We start from the raw sequence: 20,509 nt of genomic DNA on the forward strand, positions 1-20,509 counted from the left end.
TCCATACTCTATTGGAATAAAAGCAATTCTAAATGCCGAGATTTATAACTTTATGGGAAAGGTTTGGGAGGGAGAAACAGTTTAAAAGAGCAGTTTGTGTAGAGTTACGATTCTGCCAACAGTTTGAGGGTTGGACGGGATATTGCGTTCCTAAAGATTAAATGTAACTGAGGGTTTTTCTTCTTCTCTTTTAATACAAGGAAATATAAATCCCCCCCCCCCCCGCCTTGTGTCAGAGTTTCAAATCTTCAGGTATTTTGCACAATTTTTCCCATTCAAGAGTATTTAACTGAGAGGAAATTTGGAAAACTGTACCCCGCCCCCTGAAACCAAAAGAATTTAGAGATACCGAGTTCAGCTTTCTAATTTAATTTCTGAACTTTCTATTTTTTAATGAGAGAAAGAATTTTCATGGATCTGAGGAGAAAGCACATGTTTTTGTGATTATGAGAATTCTGGTGGTTGGTATTTTGTGAAAATGCCACAGAGCGGTGCCATGAGTTACAGTGTGTGTTGAGTGAACCCCCCGCCCTCACTCCCACCGAAAAGAAATGTCAGCAAGAAATGGAAGCAAAGGAGCTATTTTTCTTTTTGCATGGAACATACCAACAATTCTGTACTGTGAAAAGAAGCCAAGAGTGAGAAGCATTTTGATTTTATACATGTTCTGTGTGTATCTTCCTAGCACTTACACTCTATGACTGGATCACAAATAGGTCTGTTTGGTTGTGACTACCAGTATACACCTTGAAAGAATGTGCCATTAGAACCTCCAACAATTCAGGTGGAGGATTAATGGAGAAAGCACTGTTCTATTCAGGAGAAAGGGCCCTTACACTATGCAGATATATAACAAAAGTGTAGAATGTTCTGGAACCAGCGGAACAACCAGGATACCACAGCTGCAGACATAGCTGCCACCAAACCATTCTACTTAACTGGTCTCTTCTTGCCAGTAACATCCTATAACCTCCTACCCACATACACACCGAAAGTGACTCCTTCCCCAGACCCCCTAATAGGAAACAAAGCCTTGGCCACACCTGGACTTCAGCTCCCGGAGGGGTTCAGCACAGGCATCAGCAAAGCTCACCAGACTCATGCTCTATAGAACCTTGAGTAGCTTTAGACTGCTTTAAGTTGCTAAGTTTCCGGGACTTTGTTAGAGCAGCATTGGAAAATGAACACAAGTCCCACTCTTTACTTATGACTACACATTGATGACTGGGGTTAGCAGATAAATTGGTCCTCAAAATAAGCACCAGCGGATAGTTTTAAATACCCCCTCCTATGACAGACCAAATTCCAAGAGACTAGAATTTCCCCTGTTCCCAGACAATCTATGTCCCGCATATAATGCAAACACAGGGAACTCAGTTTTCCTTGGGTAGAACGTGTACTTTCATTGCTCAGTCTCCATGATGGCACGATCTTGCTAACTTATCTCCATCATCTAATACAACTGTGGTCCAGCCTCTCCATGCATGTATGTGTGTTCAGAGCCCATTCAGCCCCACCCAGGTGGGTGAATAATCCGGGCGGGGGGGGGGGGGAAGTTTGCTGTTCGAAGAGGATGCCATTCGAGAGTAATCTGTTGCTTTGTACTTTCTCTGAGAAAAGTGGAAAGAGGGAATGAACACTATTAACAACAAGGTGGCAAGGCAGGTACGTGTGGAGGTAGCCCTGCTGGGGACTAGGTGTACCTTTATTTGGCCCTCAAAATAGGTATTAACAGCCTCATTTTAGACAAAGGAAAAGATACAGTGTAGAGACTACCAGGCCAAAGGTCATGATACTAGTAGGGGCAGCAGGAGGTGGGGGTGGGGGTCGGGTGGGGGGTTAGTATCCACATCCACATCAACATCTTGAACTCTTGGGCTTCCGGTGCTAGATTAGTTTGTTTCAGAAGTTGAAACATTTGTTTTCAAGAGATTGCTTCTCCAAGCAGATGCCAAGACCACATGGGGGTTTGAAAAGATGAACTCAGCTGGTCAGTGACACCTCTTCTCAGCATCAACTCAAGGGTCATATGAGCTACAAAGATCACTGCCCTATCTTGATATCCCCGGACTCAGATTTGAGGTGGGTGAGCCAATGTATCTCTATGTAACAAAAACAGGAACAATGCAAGGCCCCATGAAAAGAAGCAACAAAGTGAAAATGAAGGGGAGGTATGGGAGAGCTAAGGACACTAGTCCGCAGGGTTTGGAAAGCAGGTAGAAAGGAGGCCATTCTGTGTGAAGGAGGCCAGTGCAGTGACTGGAGACTCAGAAGATCAGAGCTAACAGGACACAGGAGTTTTAACAGGACTCCCAGCAAGGAAATGAGTTGCAAATGATTAGGAGACAAAGCAAGACCTGTGGGGGAAGACCACAAGGGTCTTTCAAGACCCAGAATTTTGACTTGCCACAGCAGGAATTGATGTTTCCGCACCTGGCATCAATTATTCATTTAGCTGCAGCTGGCTTCAGAGATAGTCTCTGAAAACGACTGTAGTTTCCTTTTATATTTAAATAATTTATATATTATAGTTAGAGTTGTATGCCAGAAACCAATACAATAGGCCTTGGCTCTGTTACTCCAAAGAACAAAATGCATTTAAAAAAAGCCATTACAGACATATTATTTAGGATCAGTAAGTCACCACCATGGCCTCAGGGAAGGTCAGCCCACATGAATGATGTGGTTGAGGGTTCTTGGTGGCTTCTGTAGTGTAGGTGGAGCTGGCACACCATCCTGGGGACAGCTCACATGAGAGAATCCAATGCCCAGAGTCCCTGTCTTTGGCAGAACCGACTCTCAGAAAGAGGACTCTCCTCTCTAAGGCAGAATTTTGGGAAGCTTCTCCTCTAATGTAAGTAATATGAACCAGATTTAGAAAACTAACTAGAAGAAGCTGAAGAGGAAGCTGGCCTGCTGTTTGACTAAGTCTTTTCTCACACAGGCACTGTCTGCTGATATTGATGAACTTTCTAGAAGGAGTTTTCTTTGCCTTAAGTCTCACACACTGGCCCGACATGCAACACACGGAGATGTAAACTAACTGGGTGAGGAATGGAAGACACACCAGGGCTGCCTTCTGCAAAGGGAGCTCAGGCTTTCTCTCGTCACTATAGACACAGCCACAGGTGTCTCAGGAGAGAACATAAGTGAGTGCTAGTTGGTCTTTTGTGCTGCAGCCTAGAATTAAGAGCTTGTGCTTTCCCTCTTCGTGTATCCGATACAAGTGGCAACAACACTGACCAATGGGACTAGTTATGGCTGACTTGCTCTAGGTGGTGTGTGTGTGTGTGTGTGTCTGTCTGTCTGTCTGCATGCACACACATAGCTAAAGGAAATGGAGATGGCATTTGTAACAGAAGCTGGCTGGATTATCAGCATTGCTCCATTCTGTTATGGAAAAAAAAAGACTCATACTTAGCGACTCTTAGGATAGTATTTTGACAACTGTCTCCAGTACTGACTAATTTATCCCCTTCTGGGTTCCTGTCTTGGCACTGAAAGTCTATGATGACTAGCTACACAGGACAATTTGGAAATACGATGGTTTGATGTCCAATTGCTGCTGAATTGATTTTTAAAATGCATTCCCTGTGTGGGCAGCGACGGCACACAGAAGGAATGGTCATCACAGTCCAATATGGAAAGGCATTGGAGAAAACCTGAACAATCAGACAACCAAAGCAGAGACAGAAAGAAAAGAGGAAGAGGAGAGGATGGAGGAGCAAGTGATTGGTTTACCCTGATTTCCCCTGGGGGTCTGTGAGGAAAGCAGATGGGACAGGGAAGTGCCAGGCTGGGGACCAGTTTGCTCACACTGCCACAGTGCTTGGTTTGGGGCAGTGGGATGATAAGGAGTTTTACTCTCTCCTTTCCAGGCTCTTCACATTTTTATTTACTAATAATACTTTTAAATATAGTATAATAAACAAATTTTCAGTTTACCAGTTTTGAGATGGAGCCCTAGCCCTGTGAGTTCCTTAGTGATTTGCTGTGTTTCTTTTACAACCGAAAGTTTTTTCAGGGGCCACATTTTTGTAAGCATACACTAGTAGATACCCTCAATCCAAATGCTTCTGGACATGGAATTCACTTTTCTTGTTGCTGTTTGGGACCTTGAGGAAAAAAATAGTACTAAGCACTAACAGGGTCTATGGTTGCATGGCAGACTAATACAGACCTGTAGGATCATGATATGTTTCTCAAAGGATAAAAAGATGTCCTTTATGTAATTATTGCTCCCAAACTATCTAAGACTGTCTTATACAATGATTGCTGTTTTGTGCATGATTAAAATAAATGGGAATTAAAAATATAAAACCTAATAAAGAACTATATCCTATAAGAGAAATGCGTTTGCTACCGATCTTACTTTTAAAATGAAATGCAATAAAGCAACACAAATCCATTCTTATATATAAATTGTGGACATTTAAGAGGGGACAGATTTTTTTCTCCTCTAGCAATTTCCCTTACTTTGATACATAGACCCAGCCCCATGGCACCCTCATCACTTGCTCCCTTGTTTTGATTTTTCACCCCCAGCCTTGGCAAGAAACCCTTCTTTGTAGGCATAATAGTATATATTCCGCCATTTGCACAAAACCTTTCCTTAAAACAACACACATTTAAATACTAGTTTCTGTGTTATGTAATTTAGTGAATAAGAACCCTCTTGTTCTGTTCTGTGTTCACTTTGTGATTTTTCAGGTCATCCACACACCAACCCCAGTCTCTATCCTGAGGTGGATAAAAACACCACACACAGCAATGGTATTATACACTGGGCTTGGCTTACCCTGCCTCCAAAGAACTACCTTCACATCAGAAATAATTTTTAGCAAAGACTAAGTGTCTTTTGGCTTATTACAGCTTCCACAGTTTGTGGAATTTTGCCACAGTTTGTGACAAGATTTATTTTGGGACAGTTCAAAAGCTGAGTCACATTATTGACCTTGACAAAGATTTAAGAACTCTAAAGGGAAAAAGTAAAGGATGCTGGGCAGTTTCAGGAAACCTAGGATGCTTTTCTGTGCAAAAATGGCCAGGAGACATTGGGCTCTGATCCTTTCATCTGTCCAGTGGGAAAGCAACAACTTTCTGTATGCCTCAATGAATTCTGAAGACCAAATGAATGTGATATGTTTTAAAAAGTGTAACGGCCTATTCAGACATGTGGCAGGGGAAAGCTTTCCTCTCAGTGTGTCCCAAGATTCTCCATCAACAGGGACAGCCCCAATTCTGACTGCTTCTTGGCCCACCTTGGACATCCCGTTCTCTATGGAAGAGTGAAACTACAGCAGAGGCTCCTACTGTACCTTGTTCCCTGCTCGTCCACCTTCACCCATGTTTCCTTCTTCTTGATCTAACTTACTCTGGATCCTTAGGCAATAGTACAGACACCAACAGTAACTTGCTCTTACAACACGTACATTGTGTTTTCCAGTCCTTACACATGTGAACTCCCATTGCTCTAACCATTCTGTTTGTGTGTCTGCATCAACCTCCGTGTCTTCATAGCATATAATGTCCTTGGCATGTTTCCTGGTACTCTATCACTTCAGCAGCACCAAGTTCAACCCCCTTTAGGCTCATGATTCTTTAATTTTAATGCATCCTCCCTGCATCCATGATACAGTTGCATATTCTATTCATAGAAACCATGCCACTTACAAATCCATCCTCACTCAACTGCCAAGTTCAGTCTAGGTGGGTACCATCCTGCATCCTAGTCTGTATCCTCAACTGTACTGTTCATCCAACTGCTGCTGGTGTGAGATTTTTTTCCCACTGTGTACTACTATCTTAGATTCAGGGTGTTATCCTTCACTGAACATATTGTTATTTTGGATTCTGGATCCCCATAGATTTCCTTATTGACCATTGAGTCAGTATGGCTTTCACTTGGTCTATATTTACTCTAGTTGCTGTGTGTGTATGTATGTATATACATAATACATACATGTGTATGTGTGTGTACATGGGCACTCTGCATCCTTGCTTTTTATTTTCTTCTGTTTTCTCCTAATTGTTCTTGTGTTTAATGAATGAAGAATTTACAATCATTTTTATTTTTCATTACTTTTGTCTTGTTGAAACAAAGACATGTAGCTCAGGCTATCCTCCATTCACAATGGGGCCAAAGATGACCTTATGGTCACCCTGATCTTTTTGTTTCTACTCCCAAGTATTGGGATTCCGGTTAAATGTAACCAAATAGTTTTGAAATGATTTTAACAGTGTGAATATACAGTAGTAAAAAGCTTTGGACGATCAGGAGAAGGTTTTGAGCATATAAAATGTTCAGGGACAGATACATTTATCAGAATTCATGGAAATTTGGGTTGTTCCTCTATGTATTATAGTGTCACAACTGGTTTCCATGGCATCACAAATAAAAGGTTTCAGAAGTTTTCAAATAGTCATTATCATGGTCAAAACCCACCAATGTTACTCTAGGTAGGGGGACAGGAGCTGGTGGATAATCTGTTTCCTCTCTTTCCTGTTCTAGAACCTTTTGGTTCTATAGCCTACATGAAGAGTGAATGACAGTAAAGAGGACTCTGACAGTGTGTTGGGTTTCCAAAGTTACTGATGAACCAGTGAAAATGGTGGAGTCACTACTCACTCATTAACTTTAGCATCTGGATTTAATACACAGCCCACCAAGCCACAAACATACAAGCACCAAATTAATAATTATAAACATTTCTTTTGTCTTCCAGGCCATCAATATTTTCACACAAGCCTCCACCATAACTTCTGTGGGCTCGTCTGCTTCCAGCTCTATACTCCATTTCTTAGACACAACCTTTGAACCCAGCTTCTCTCTAGCATTTCTATATTCCTTCTTCCAGCTTCTCTGGTTTTCTCTTATCCCATCTCTCCCTTTAAGCTAGACCACAGTGTCCTCTCTTCCATCTGCTTCTTCTCTCTCTAAAATTCTCTTCTTAGGTTACTATCCAGCTCTCTAGTGTACCAACAATCTCTGACTTAATGGCTGGCCCATTGCCTCACCAGAATCTTCACTTTCTACAATTTGGTTCATGTGTCCTGACTCTCCTAATTACCTGAGACCAAAATATTAAAATGATTCTTGACTTTGGCTAGAAAGACAAGATGAGGGGCTGGAGAGTTGGCCCAGAGGTTAAGGGCCCTTGTTGCTCTTGCAGAGGAACTGGGTTCTATTTTCAGAAGCCACGTAATAGCTCACAACCATCTGTAACTCTAGTCCCAGGGAACCTGATGGCTTCTTTTGGCCTCCATGGATACCAGTATGCAGGTAGAATGCATGGCAAAACACTCATACACATAAAATAGTAAAAGATAAATATTTTTGAAAAAATATAAAAATGGACCATACTTTTGTACAATTAAAAATTAGTTTCCTACTTGCTAATTAACTAAATATGAGCCTCTAAATGTGAGGAAAGACCCCTTGACAGATGATCACCGTCTTTTATTATGTGATCACAGTCTTTTGTTATGTTATTTCCCATGATTCCAGAACTACAGATTTAAACCGCAATGAAACAGAACTAAACATCATGGCCCAATAGGCTTTGGCTAAATCTTTGTATGTATGGGCCATTCACCATCACACTCCTGCCCAGGCCCCTTACACACTCTCCATCTCCCTGCCCCAAATGCCTATTCTTTCCTCTAAGCCTATTGTATAGCAATTTCCTCCTAAATTCTCCCATCTTGGAGGGCAGCTCCTTAAGATACAGGATGTTCTGAAGGGAAGCATTCCACCCCGCAGGGAAGCTCTTATAAACTTGGGAAGGAAACAATTCAGAAGCTTCAGAAAGTTTCTAAAACTGACCAGATTCATAAGGCCTCTCCTTCCCCAAGCTTATATAAACAGTAAGGACTGCTGAGAGACAGTGTCCAACCAGGAGAGCTCCCTAGAAGGGAAAGAGGCCAGCTGAGCTGTCTTGGAGAACAGGCTCACACCAACTAAGCTGCCTAGAAAAGACAGTCTCCAAATTGTTGAGCCATAGTGTGCTCCAGGTTTCTCTATTTCATGAGCCACTACCCAGTCTGGGGTAGGCTTCATTGATGCACTGTCTTTGAGTCTTTCCTGCTCCTGCAAATAATCATTAGCAATACACCAACAAATCTCATCAATCAGATCACCGAGGTGGACGTTGGTGACAGTCTCACTTTGGTCTGTCCTTGGACTCCTATTGAGAGTGAGTAGATGTGTTTGTCCACGTATTGCCAGGAATACTGCCGCACTACAAAACCCGTCCCAAATGGTAACAGCGATAAAGAAATATGCCCTTCCCTACTCCCCTTCCTTTAGTGAGAGCACAGGCCCACCTCAGGTAGACAGCCCTCTTTCAGTCCTTTGGTCTGTTCATATCTTTCTTATAGAACTTTCGATTTGCTTTCCAATGTGGGGAGTTATAGTTGCTTCCTCTTCCTCTTCTAGAGGTGCCTCTTACTTACAACCTCCGCAGTAGCAAAAATTTTGAGTTAATAATTTTTAAATTCTTTTTAGAATTATACCAAAATGTATAGCCATTCTTTTTTTCCCCTTTTTGTTTTTTCAAGACTAGGATTTCTGCATAGCCATGGTTGTCCTGCAAATCACTTGGTAGACCAGGCTGGCCTCAAACTCAGAGATCTGCCTGCCTTTGCCTCCCAAGTGCTGGGATTAAAGGCGTGCGCTGCCGCCGCCGCCGCCGCCGCCGCCGCCGCCGCCGCCGCCGCCACCACCACCACCACCACCACCACCACCACCACCACCCCCACCCAATGTGTTCTTGACACCAAATAAGTTTTTCTTGTCTTTGTCATTTCCCTCCAACTTTGTTGATCTGCATTAAATGCTAAGTGTCTCAATGCTAGGCCACAATCCCAGCAAGTATTCAGTATCCCTTGTTCCTGTATTCCACACCAACATCCTTTCCTGGAGTCTTCTTGCAGCTGCTTCTCTTATATCTCCCCAGCGACAGGCTTGTTTTTGGAAGGCACACTGTACTGGTTTCTCCAGCCAGCAAAGGCTCCATGTGGCTTCAGTGCCACGTCTGTGGATATTTTTGTTTTGTTTTGTTTTTTGAGACAGGGTTTCTCTGTGTAGCTTTGTGCCTTTCCTGGAACTCGCTTTGTAGACCAGGCTGGCCTCGAACTCACAGAGATCCGCCTGCCTATGCCTCCCGAGTGCTGGGATTAAAGGCGTGCACCACCACCTCCTGGCTCTGTGGATATTTTAACTTCTTTGTATCCACACATGGATCTGAATAATTCCCTAATCCTACAGACCTATGCATAAAACTTCTAACAGGACAGGAGGTGTGTGCCAACTGTGGGAAGATTGATGGCCCAGGGACATACATCGCGCTCTAAAGGCACCACTGCCTGGTTTCTGTGCTGCAAAAGAGATGGTGTGCATCTAAGTTTTATTTTTTTTTACATTGTTGCCAGTAGGTTATATTACAATATTTAACTTAGGTGAAACCTTGGGAGGATAAACGAAAGAAGTGCATGTGATGGTTAAGACAGGAAATGTAAACAGAATGACTCTCATCGGGGCTGTCTCGCCTCTCAAGCATGGGTCCACTGAGATGACCTGGGGACCAAACAATCATTGGATAAGACACTTGACCTTTTTATGTCTGTAAACGCCGCAGCAAACCGAAGTGTTTCATCTACAGTAAGATTTTAAAATTCAGAGTCTAAACATTCTCAGCCTGTCCCCAAATAATTGGTCACATTAGTGTGGTTGTAGCTTCAGCCTGCATCTGGAGCAAGCTCAATTGTTTGTGGGAGTCAGGTGGGAGGAGCTTTACCTTTCTAAAGAGGTGAGGCCAAATGCCTGATGAAGAGAGATTCGTGGATTAATTCGTGGACTGTAGGAACCTGTTATAAAACTTTGTTAAAGAGATGATGTTCTAATATTTTAGCATTTTTTTCTTCCAAGTTGCCTGTTGCTGAGTTTGTGCTCAATTCCACTATAATAGACTTTTAGAATCCTAGGCTAAAGTTTAGTCAGAACCTTTATTATTACAGACCCACATGAGAAGCTCAGAGAACGCAGGTGCTTCAGTGAACTGGTAGCGTAAGTGATGATACTTGGACGGGTATTGGTAATCCCATCCAAGCTACATGGCAGCTATTACCTAATTAATCTTTTTTTCATCTCTTCCTGCAGGAGGACGTGTAGTTTAGTTTGGAATAAGGTAAGAAACTATACTTCACCCATTCTCCATTTATTACTATCCTTTCTTCCGGTCTGAACGTTTCCTCTCATGACTCACCTTCCTTTTATCCCTCAGTCCTCACATGCTTCCTTTGTAAGACTTTCCTGACATCTCATCCACGTGGCTCGCTCCTTGTTCTCGATAACTGCTTGGAGGGGGCTTTTGTGTTGCTCTGGCATGGGGATCCCTGTCTTGGTGATGAGTGACAGCAGATTCTGCCTCCCCAAATGCCCTGCAGTGCTGATAAGAGGAGCTGGCAAAGGGCAAGATGGGAAGCCACCAGGAAAGTGGGGAGGGCCAGGCTCCAGGGAATCTGGTTACCTGCATGGTATGATTCTGATATCTGGGAGGTGACCTCAGGATTAGTTCTCAGCCTCCATTCATCATGTGGCAGGCATTTGACATTTGGGAATGAGGGCTGGCTTCCTTGTCTAATGATGGCATTGAACTAAAAGGTACCATATGCAAATATACTCACGTTACTGCTTTCCCATTATTTGAAAGGAGCCTAGACAGCAGGTTCAGTCGTGATATCTCAGACATGGCAGAAATTTAGGTCAAAATATGCAAAGATTGATTCCAATAATCCAAAGAGGAAGACCACCACTAACACTAGAGACTTCTATCACCTATGGGAATTTGGCTTTGAAGGCACATGGCATCATTCTGATTATGTGTTGTCAACTCTGGACAGGCTTGCTTTTCTGGAAGCCTGTGCACGCAAGGGGGATAGTGATGCCTGGTGACAGAGAGACTCAAATATGGTGATATTTTATTTGTGCTGAAATGTGATTTTATTTGTATGAAGACCTTTTAAGATTCATGCTACACTCAAATAATGCTGATAAGTCTGAATCAGAGACTATCTCTTTCCATGTTGTTATGCATTTTGGGCACAAATCAAGCATTTTAAAGAATGGTGATTTAGCAGATGGTATACATCTAGAAAACAGGCCCAAAGAGTTGCTTTCTTCTGAAACTGAAGATGCAGGGTGAAAGAAGGAAAATAGAGAAGGACTTGGGCAACTCTAAGCTGAGCGGGTTATAAGGGAGCTCGTGAGACAATGCAATCCTTGGCTGAGCCGAGGCATGGGGAATGAAGGATTCACCAAGCAGGAAGGATGAAATGGAGTGTGCAACTGCTGCCTTTGCTAAATGGGGTCTCTAATTCCTTTCTCCATAATGGTAACGACTTACATTTATATGGTGCCTTTCAACAGCTCTGATCTCAGGGAGGGCGTAAAACCCTCTCGCAACTAGGCTCCTAAATCTGGTCTTCAGTAGGCTATAGAACAACAACTATTTAGTGGCTGTATCTATTTTAGAGAAGAATAGCTTGTGTGAAATGGGATGTTCAGAGGTGGAGGAAATGAATCCAGCATAGAATGACAAAGAGTGCTGGGAAAGAAGCTGTGGGAAATTCAGGTATTTTCCTACATGAGTGTTAGTGTTGTCCACATGAATACAATTTCTGGAAGCTCTTAATGGCTCCAGTACCCTCCTTTTCATCTTACCTGCTTCATATCTTTTCATGGGACTTGGTGCGTTTTAAAAAATTTTACATTAAGGAAGATGCCTTCTAGAGAGTTTTGACAAACCCTGATCCTAGGTTCTAAGTATAGCCAAGGACATTTTTGCCTGACACTTTGGGCTGCAGAAATAGACGGGGTATTTAGGACCCAGGCATAGGTATAGGTCAAGGGTTGCCAGGGAGGGGCTAGTTAACAAGATGAGCAGAGACATCAAGTATAATTCACTTAGACAGACATAGAAGCCATTAGTGATTATGATTCTTTAATGAATTGGGGGGTGGGGGTGGGAAATTACCCAGATAATTAGCCAGAGACTGACACAAAGTGGGGGCAAAAATCCTCAGAAAATCACACCTATTCTTGAGAATTACTTGCAACTTGTGTTTCGAAGGGGGGTCATGAGGTGCCCTGCACAAGTTGGGGACTTAGTCAAAGAGTGCATTCTTTTCTTCATTGCTTTCTTCTGCAAATGTCACATGATCATTAGACAGTAACATCTTGGCGAAGGGAAAGCCGCTGGAGGACCGATGAGATTCTGAAGGCAATAGCGGCACGTGGGGATGCTCGGCTTGGGAACAGGCCCTGTGTTCTGGACTTGCCCCTAGTCAGTACCTGAGCTGTGGTTGCACCTCAGTGCAGCAGACAAAGGTCAGGCTCGCTTAGCATCACAACCGACAGCTATGTGACCGTGGGCAGGTCACTGGCTCTCTTGGAGCCCTGCGTTTGCATTTGTCAATGAAAAATAATAATACAGGATGGGCATAACTTATCTGAAAATCCAGAATCTGAAATACTCCAAAAACTAAATAAATATAAACACCAACATGACATGATTAGAAAGATCCCATACTATAAATTTCATTTTCCACAAAAAAACATTTTTAAAAGATCATATAAAATTACTGTCAGGCTACGTGTTTATGCTACATATGAAATATAAATGAATTTTGTGTTTAGACCCTGGTCTTATCCCCAAGATGTCTCATTATATAATGCAAATATTTGGAAATAAAAAATCTGAAATTTAAAATATTCTCGTCCCAAGCACTTTGGATAAACAATACTCAATGTGTATCTATAGGCTAGGTCTGCAGAAAGCATACTATGAAGCAATGTGTAGAAAACAATTTCAGGGTCTCAAATACACTACACATGAGAATTCAGGCCCACTTCTTTGAGTTATAGATGGATGGGCAGGTAATACCCGAAAGAAGTGAAATGCCATGCTGCAGGCCAAACAGGTGGTTCATTACAGAACCGTGCCTAGCACCCAGATCTTTTGTCTCAGCATGGCTCACTTCAAATGCTGACATGATGGCTATTTCCTCCCCTCTCCTATGGCTGACTGAATATCAAATGAGATTATAGGAGAGAGGTAGGGAAGGTTTTGAATAAAGGAATATTCACCACGTGAATGCACTGCTGGAGTGAGGACACCCTCAGAAGCACTCCAAGTGTCTGGAGATGAGCCACCACTGGGAAACTGAGAATTCATTGAACACCCAGCAAAAATGTCTGACCACAGAAAAGTCCCAATGTAATATGCCACAGCCACTGATTTTCACTCCAGGAATTTTACCTCCCTTAAGTCTGTGTACCTTAGATTCTTATAACTTCTTAGGAAAATGAACCACTGTTAGTATTTTTTTTTTTAGCTAAATGATTCTCAGAAATTACCATCTCCTCCTTTTCACCCCTGCCCCACTCCCTGCAAGCAACAACTCTGTCTATTGCTAGTTCAGCTTTTGTAGATCAGTGCTACGCTGCTGGAAGAAACCAACATTTGTTCATGTCCATGTTTAATACAATACCCCATGCCAGGTGGGCTTCCTCTAGGCTCTTCAAGAAACCAGGTAGTCATTGAATGAGCAACAGCAATAGCTCTGGGCAGGCAGGGTATGCGGGCCATTTGGTACCTTCACCATGTCACCAAATCCATGACACATAACTACAAACCGTCTCCTTTCGTTAAGAAGACAATCTACCACTGCGGTAACTCACAAACCAACAGCAACACAATGCGGTGTTTAGTCGTTTCTGAGAATTGTTGGCCAAGAAATAGTATTTCATTCCTTTTGAACAGACTGTTTCCACAGTCACTAACTGTGAACTCCCCAGGAAGACAGAGGGCAAGGGGGAACCATGCAACCTAAACCTAAAATTTTAAATAATTAAAATATTATATCCACATCTTCAGTGTTCAATGAGTCCTTTAAAACAAGGGTTTGGCCAGAGTGCTTTACACCATTTGGGGACAAGAGAATATTGTCCCCAAGATATTCTTTTAATTCTCAATTCTTATTTGTGGAATTTCTACTATTTTCCAAGTAATTATGTTCCCCTAAGAGTTCTAGCTTTCATGTACTATATGGACGGGATACAGGGATATGTTTGCCAAATTGTAAAACTCCATGGCAGGAAAGGACTTATGTGGACCAGGAGAGTAGCAAAGAAATTCTGCCAGTAACTGACAAGGAGTGAGATTTTTCTGGTAGCAATGAACATATTCGTTTAGACATCAGTAAGTAAAAATTCCAATTTAGTGGGCGTGCTAAAAATCTTAGGGATATGGTTCTGTCTGTAGAGGAGGAACAAAATATCTTTCTCCAAGCCTCTTCCCTTTAGTACATGGAAGCAAGATTGTGAACACAATCAAGGCTTCACTTTGGGGTCCTGACTGACTGTGGCAGCCTGTCCAATGCCCATGGTTAAGAATCAATGACATGGTTTAGGACTGTGGCTTCCTGATTGGTTAGACTTCAGGATTCTCTAATCATTAGCTTCCAATCACTTTGTGATAAATTTGTCACCTAAGATAGGTGACTTCTACTATCAACATGTCACATACACTCAGTGCCATTCTTATGTAGCCTTGGCATTCTTAAGATTTTGTTGGTAGTCTACTGAGTATTAGAGCCTCAACTGGCAAACTGTATCATGTAATCAGGACCTAATGAGGTAAGAACAGGATCTTTAATAAAAATTACTATTGTAAGCTGGGAAGTGGCACTGCAGGCCTTTAATCCTGCACTTGGGAGGCAGAGGCAGGCATATCTCTGAGTTCTAGTCCAGCCTGGACTACAGAGTGAGTTCCAGGACAGCCAGGGCTACACAGAGAAACCCTGTCTTAAAAAAACAGAACCAAACCAAAACAAGAAGAAAAGTAAAATTGTAGCATGTATGTCTGTCACTTGGAGAGTTACTGAGGCTGTTTCTGTTTTGAGGCATTGGTTTTAGTGGATCAGAAAGACAGCCGAAACCATGTAAACAATATATGAAATACAGAGCAAACTCAAGCATGCAAGGCGACCTATTTGCATTTAGCTCCCCCTTTTTGTAAAACAGTGAACACTATGTGCCCAATGTGATGGGCATTCATACTGCAAAGGCCAGGACTTAAACAACAGGGAAGCCCAAATCCAGAGAAAAATATGGTCTTACCTGGAGACATGGAGGACTCATAAGAACTTCTCTCCTTGCGGTTCATCTTGAAGGCTTGGATGTCCTTTTCCCTGTATGTCCCAAAGCCTTCAAAGCTCCGCCTCTTACCCCCACTGACGTCACTGTCCCACTTGTCACCGGAAGGATTCATTTCACTGAACACATCCAGACTCTCGGATCTTGTGCTGCTGCCGCCGCTGTCCCCACCAGAGTACCTTTTAGCACACGAGTCCACAGGCTCGCTGCTCAAGTCCCCTTTGTCCTTAGCCTGTGTCCAGTGCTGGGCATCAGAAAGTGACAGTGTCGACAGGGTGTCCACCTCAAAGTTGTTCTTTGAAACCTTGTGGCTGGTGTCACCATGCTGGTGCTTCTGTCTCTCCTTATGCTTGGTCTTCTCACTCACCAACGGGAGCTCTTTGTCTGCACTGCTCAGCCGCTCACTCAGGAGGTGGCTGGAGAAGCCTGTGGCTTTGCCTGCGAAGAGACCGCTCAGATTGTCATGGGTCCCTAGGATTCGGTCTTCCTTGTGCTTATGCTTGTGTTTGTGTTTCCTCTTGTGGAGCCGACTGCTGGACAGAGTGGCCCCGCCCACCTTGGGAGGGTTCAGGGATGGCTGTATGTCACCGAGGCCCATGCCTACAGTTCCCTGCAAGTGGACTCCATGCTTGGCTTTATGTTTAGTTGCCCCAGACATCTTGACATGGGAACTTGGGTGGAACTGAGGTGGTGGCACTGTGGGCCTCATGAATGGGGACGCTGCTCCAAGTGTGTGCGATAGGTACAGAGGAGCGGGATACTGACCGTAGTAACCAAGGTTCATCATAGGCATTGATGTGTAAGGCATTCCATAGGGTGCATAGTAACTTCCACTGGGAATAGGGTAGCTGAACCCCTGTAAAAAAGGCACCTTTGTCATGGTGTCATTGGTTTTTGCAGGCCTACCACGCTTCTTCTTTGACTTCAAATCTGAAGTCCTACGAAGATAGAGCAATGGGTCATACTGGATATATGGCACCGGGTAATAGTGATCAAAGTTGATCCTAAAGATGCTGGGGTATGGGTTCTCATGGTAAAAAGTGTAGCCCCGGTGAGAGATCCTGAACACTTGAAATTTGGTGATGAGCTCTTCCAGCTCAGCCAGAAACTGGAGATCGTCGCGGTTCTGCAGGCTCTTCCTTTTCCTCTTGTGCTTTGGCCTCTTGAGGCTTTCGTGGGCCAGAAACGTGTCCACGATGAGATGCTTCTGCCGGTGGCCGTGCCTGTTCTTTGTGCTGGTGTCAGAGGGGATGGCCTCCGGGTTGTCCAGGGCACAGAAGTCGAAAGAGTACCTTCGTCGGGATTCGGAACTCTTCTCGGCTTGGTCCGAGGTGCTGTTGTTGTCTGTCCCGATGCCACTGTCGCTCGGGATGGTCTCCTCACTGTGGGACTCGCTCACGGGGGACAACGTTATCTCCTTCAGCGAGCTGATCTCGCAAAGGTGTGAAGGAGAGTTGGCCATCAGCCTGGGTGGAGACAGCTTCCAGGTCCCGCTGTGGATTCCCTTCTGGGTTTTGGTTGGAAGAGCACTGATGGGCTGGAGGTTTGGCATAGTTTTCAATTCTGAAAAATTGGTTTCAGTGCTGGCGGGGCTCAGGTTGCCATTGGACCCACCTAACTGTGTCGAAAGGGGGTGCATGGCTGCTGGTGACGAAGCCACAAGTGACTGAAAGTTGGAAGGCACGGCTGGAATGTCCGGCTGGCTCGAAACAGGCCTGGGGTGCTTGATGGCTGTTTTGGGTTCTTCGGATGGGGGTGGTAACTCTGTTCTTGGCTTCCTGCCCCTCTTCTTGCCGATGTAGATGGTTCCTCTCTTGCTGACGTTAATCTGCTTGCCCAGTTTGCTTTCAATGGATGATGCTGCCCCAGGACTGGTCTCCGGGGGAGCTTTGGCCTTGAGGGCCACGCTGCTGGAACAGGACAAGATCTGATTCAAAATATTTTTTCTCTTGAGGGTCTTCATCTTATTGATCGTTTTGATGGTCTTCTTATCCAACACACCGAGCTTTCCAACCTTTTTGTGAAACTTCATCTCACTCATAGGTTTGTCCTCTCCTGGCACCAACTGGGCCAGCTTAGCCAGATTGCGCCGCCTCTTTCGTTTCTTGGTGCCAGGAAACTCTCTGCAGATGGGACTAACGGGGCTGGTGGAGGTACCTTCGTGAATTGTCTCCACTGTGAGCAAAGGCTGCTTCTTTGGTCGTCCCCGCTTCTTCTTGACTGGTGTGATCACAGTAAGACTGTCCGTGTTGGTGTACAGAGGGCTGGACGGGGTGATGGGGTAAGCAGATGGCGGCTCCACCAACAGCTTCTCAGCCGTAGCTAAGACTGCCTCTCGAAGCATAGCCGGAGGTTTTGCTTTGCTACACCTCCTTTTCGCAGCAAATTTGGGGTGCTGGATTTCGGGCAGCTTTCCTGATGGAGAGTGCTCTGTGCGTGTTGGTGATGTCATGACCACGGGTGTTTTCCTCTGCTTAGACACACCTCCAGGGACAGTTTTCTCAGTATTCCCACATGTTTCAAGGCCAACTGAGGGAGGCTCGTTCTCTATCATCTTTCCCAACTTGGGGACTCGAGGCTCTTTCTTGTTTCCCTCTGAGTTGGAAAGTATCCTGCTAACTACTTCACTGCTCATAGCAATTCCCGAAGCTAGTGCTTTCTCTGGGATGATTTTTTCCACCACGGCTTTAATGGACTGCCTCTTTTTCCTCTTATGGTTGGTTGGATCCAGAGAAGGTGTCTTTATGGGGATAGTAATCCGGACATGACTGGAATCATTTTCAGGATTACTGACGGAACTGATACTCTGCCTGCTTGGTGAAGCCTCTTGAGCATTATCTGCAGAGTAACCCTCTCTTTTCCCTTCTGTGTTTTCAAATGCTTTCTGGGCACTTTTGACCCAATCCAAATCTGAGTTTGGTATGGTCTGACTGATCACATCTTTTTTACTGGATTTCTTCTTGCTACCTACAGTGGGTGGTTCTGGGAGCTCCTTGGTACCTCCTCCATCTTGATCTCCCAATGGCTGGAGTCCGTTGCCCTCAGCTGAGTTGCTAGTAGGCGCTGGGGAGCTGTGGTTGCTGGGGGAGGGTACCACATTTCCCAAGAGAAGATCTTTGCTGCTGTTGGACAACTGACTCCAAGGACTTCCTGTATTGCCTTTCTTGCTCTGGGTCTTTGCAAAGGAAGCCACGGGTTCAAGAGCTGGGATCTTGCTGGTGCTTGCAATGTCTCTGCCAGACTCTGGACTGATGAAGCAATTCTGAGTGTTGGGCCCACTGTCAGAGTTGGTGGACCAGTCCATGTGGTTCTGGCTGCTGCTTTTTTGCTGGTGCTTTGGTTTTAAGGTGTCACTGGTGAAGCCCTGTGAGAGGCCTGAGTCATAATGAAGTGTTGAGTGTTTCTGGGGCCTCTCATAAGCCTGAAAGTGGGTAGAGTGAAGAGGAAGAGAAAAACAAAAATGAGCATGTTGGAACTCCTTATTGTCTAAAAGCTTAATTATTTTAAATTTCAAATAAGTGATTATGCTAATATTTTCCCAAACTTCAGAATGCAAGAGAGAGAGAGAGAGAGAGAGAGAGAGAGAGAGAGAGAGAGAGAGAGAGAGAGAGGTGGTGGCGCATGCCTTTAATCCCAGTACTTGGGAGGCAGAGCCAGGCAGATCTCCATGAGTTCGAGGCCAGCCTGGTCTACAGAGTGAGTTCCAGGAAAGGTGCAAAGATACACAGAGAAACCCTGTCTCAAAAAAAAAAAAAAAAAAAGATTTTCTCAATTATAGTTCTAAAGATACTGGATTTGGACCTTAACAAGGATGCTTTAATTGCTGTCTCTCCCCTCTAAAGAACTCGATTTAAAGCAGTCCAAGAACTCTGTAGAGAGAGGACAGAATAGGCCCAAGCTTCTGAGCTTGACTCTTATGAAGAAGAAGCTGACCCTTAAGGAATGGAGAATCCTGCCCAAGGCAGCAGAGTCAGCAAGAGCCTGAACGCCTCCATGTGTGCTCCTTTGCCTAATTCAAGCTGCCTCTTACTTGCCCAGTCTCCCCTTCGAAGCATAGTACGCCCCTCTTCGGATTCCCTGCTTACTTGAGTGTGGACCACACACCACAGAGCTTAGTCTCTTTGTATGCAAGCCCCACTGAGTTCAGCAAGTGAAAAACAGCACATGTGCAGGACATACTGAAGACACACAAGAAGAGAAACATGCAGGAACTATCCTCATCTTTGTCGATGGGCACGCCCCTGGGCTTGAGGGCTAGCATGTGGCAGGATCTGTGAGCTGTGTTGAACAGTTCCAACTCTTTGAGGAAAGTCTCCAAAGAAAGCTTGAGTTTTATGAAAAAATGTACCAGGAACAAATTGTGATCAAAATCACCTGTCCTTTACTCTGGCATTTGTGTTTCCCCTACAGAAATGAGTGAATGTCTTCAACACTTTTCCTAGGACTGACTCCCAAGAATGGCAAATCATTGTCGGAGTTTACAAAGTCACAGAGGGAATGGAAGGGCTAACTGACATTGGAAATTTAGTTAGAAATGCTTTCTCTATTCTGGAGAGTTTAAAGTCATGGTAGTCACGCAAGGACATAATCCTGCAAGTTCACTCAAAGCTTAATTTGTGCACATAGCGGTAAACTTACAGGATAGGTTAGTTTCTGATTTGTTACAGAAGGGAAAATATTAATAATTTGAAGGAAACTTCTTATAACATTCACTCTAAGAAAAATATGGTGATTGGTGTATAAAATTTGGCCATTTCATCCTATAATGTCTATCAGTCCAATATCTACACATCAGCCTCCTTTATTATCCATTTGTTATCAGTTGATCACCACTGATCTTACCTATATACCTTCTATTGCTTTAATTCTATTTGTCATTGATGCAATAGAACTGAATGTTCTAGTTGAAACCATCCTGATAGTTCCCTGAAGAGTCAAGACATGGGTGGCCGAAGTTTTGTAAGTAAAAGTCAATGTCTTAATTCAACAGCCTTTGCTTCACACTGACTCCTGGAATCTCTGGAGGAAGAGTTTGTCACCACAATTTAGGGAAATATTTTTTATGTTTGTATGACCACACTACCTAGTTTTCCAAGTGTGATAGTCTCCCCAAGTCAAGCCAATACACATCCAGGAAAAAATAATATTTTTGTCATCTTGAGTTTGTAGTATTAACACCATTACCATCAATATATTCAGAATTCACTCTGCCACTTGATGCTGTCTACTGGGGATTATTGCTGCCGACATAAGATATATCCCAGTTTCTATAAAAAGCATGAGTTTAAAATG

General features: G+C 43.9%; 1 protein-coding gene across 1 annotated transcript in view; it reads right to left on the minus strand.

Moving 5' to 3' along the window:
- Setbp1 (SET binding protein 1) overlaps positions 1 to 20,509 on the minus strand; it is a 363,269-nt gene that overhangs the window by 97,019 nt on the left and 245,741 nt on the right. The window contains 1 exon segment of the mRNA XM_028871988.2: positions 15,182 to 18,638. Within this exon segment, the coding sequence (XP_028727821.1) occupies positions 15,182 to 18,638 (3,457 nt within the window).

The sequence above is a fragment of the Peromyscus leucopus genome, chromosome 19, assembly GCF_004664715.2.
Source record: "Peromyscus leucopus breed LL Stock chromosome 19, UCI_PerLeu_2.1, whole genome shotgun sequence".
NCBI lineage: Eukaryota > Metazoa > Chordata > Mammalia > Rodentia > Cricetidae > Peromyscus > Peromyscus leucopus.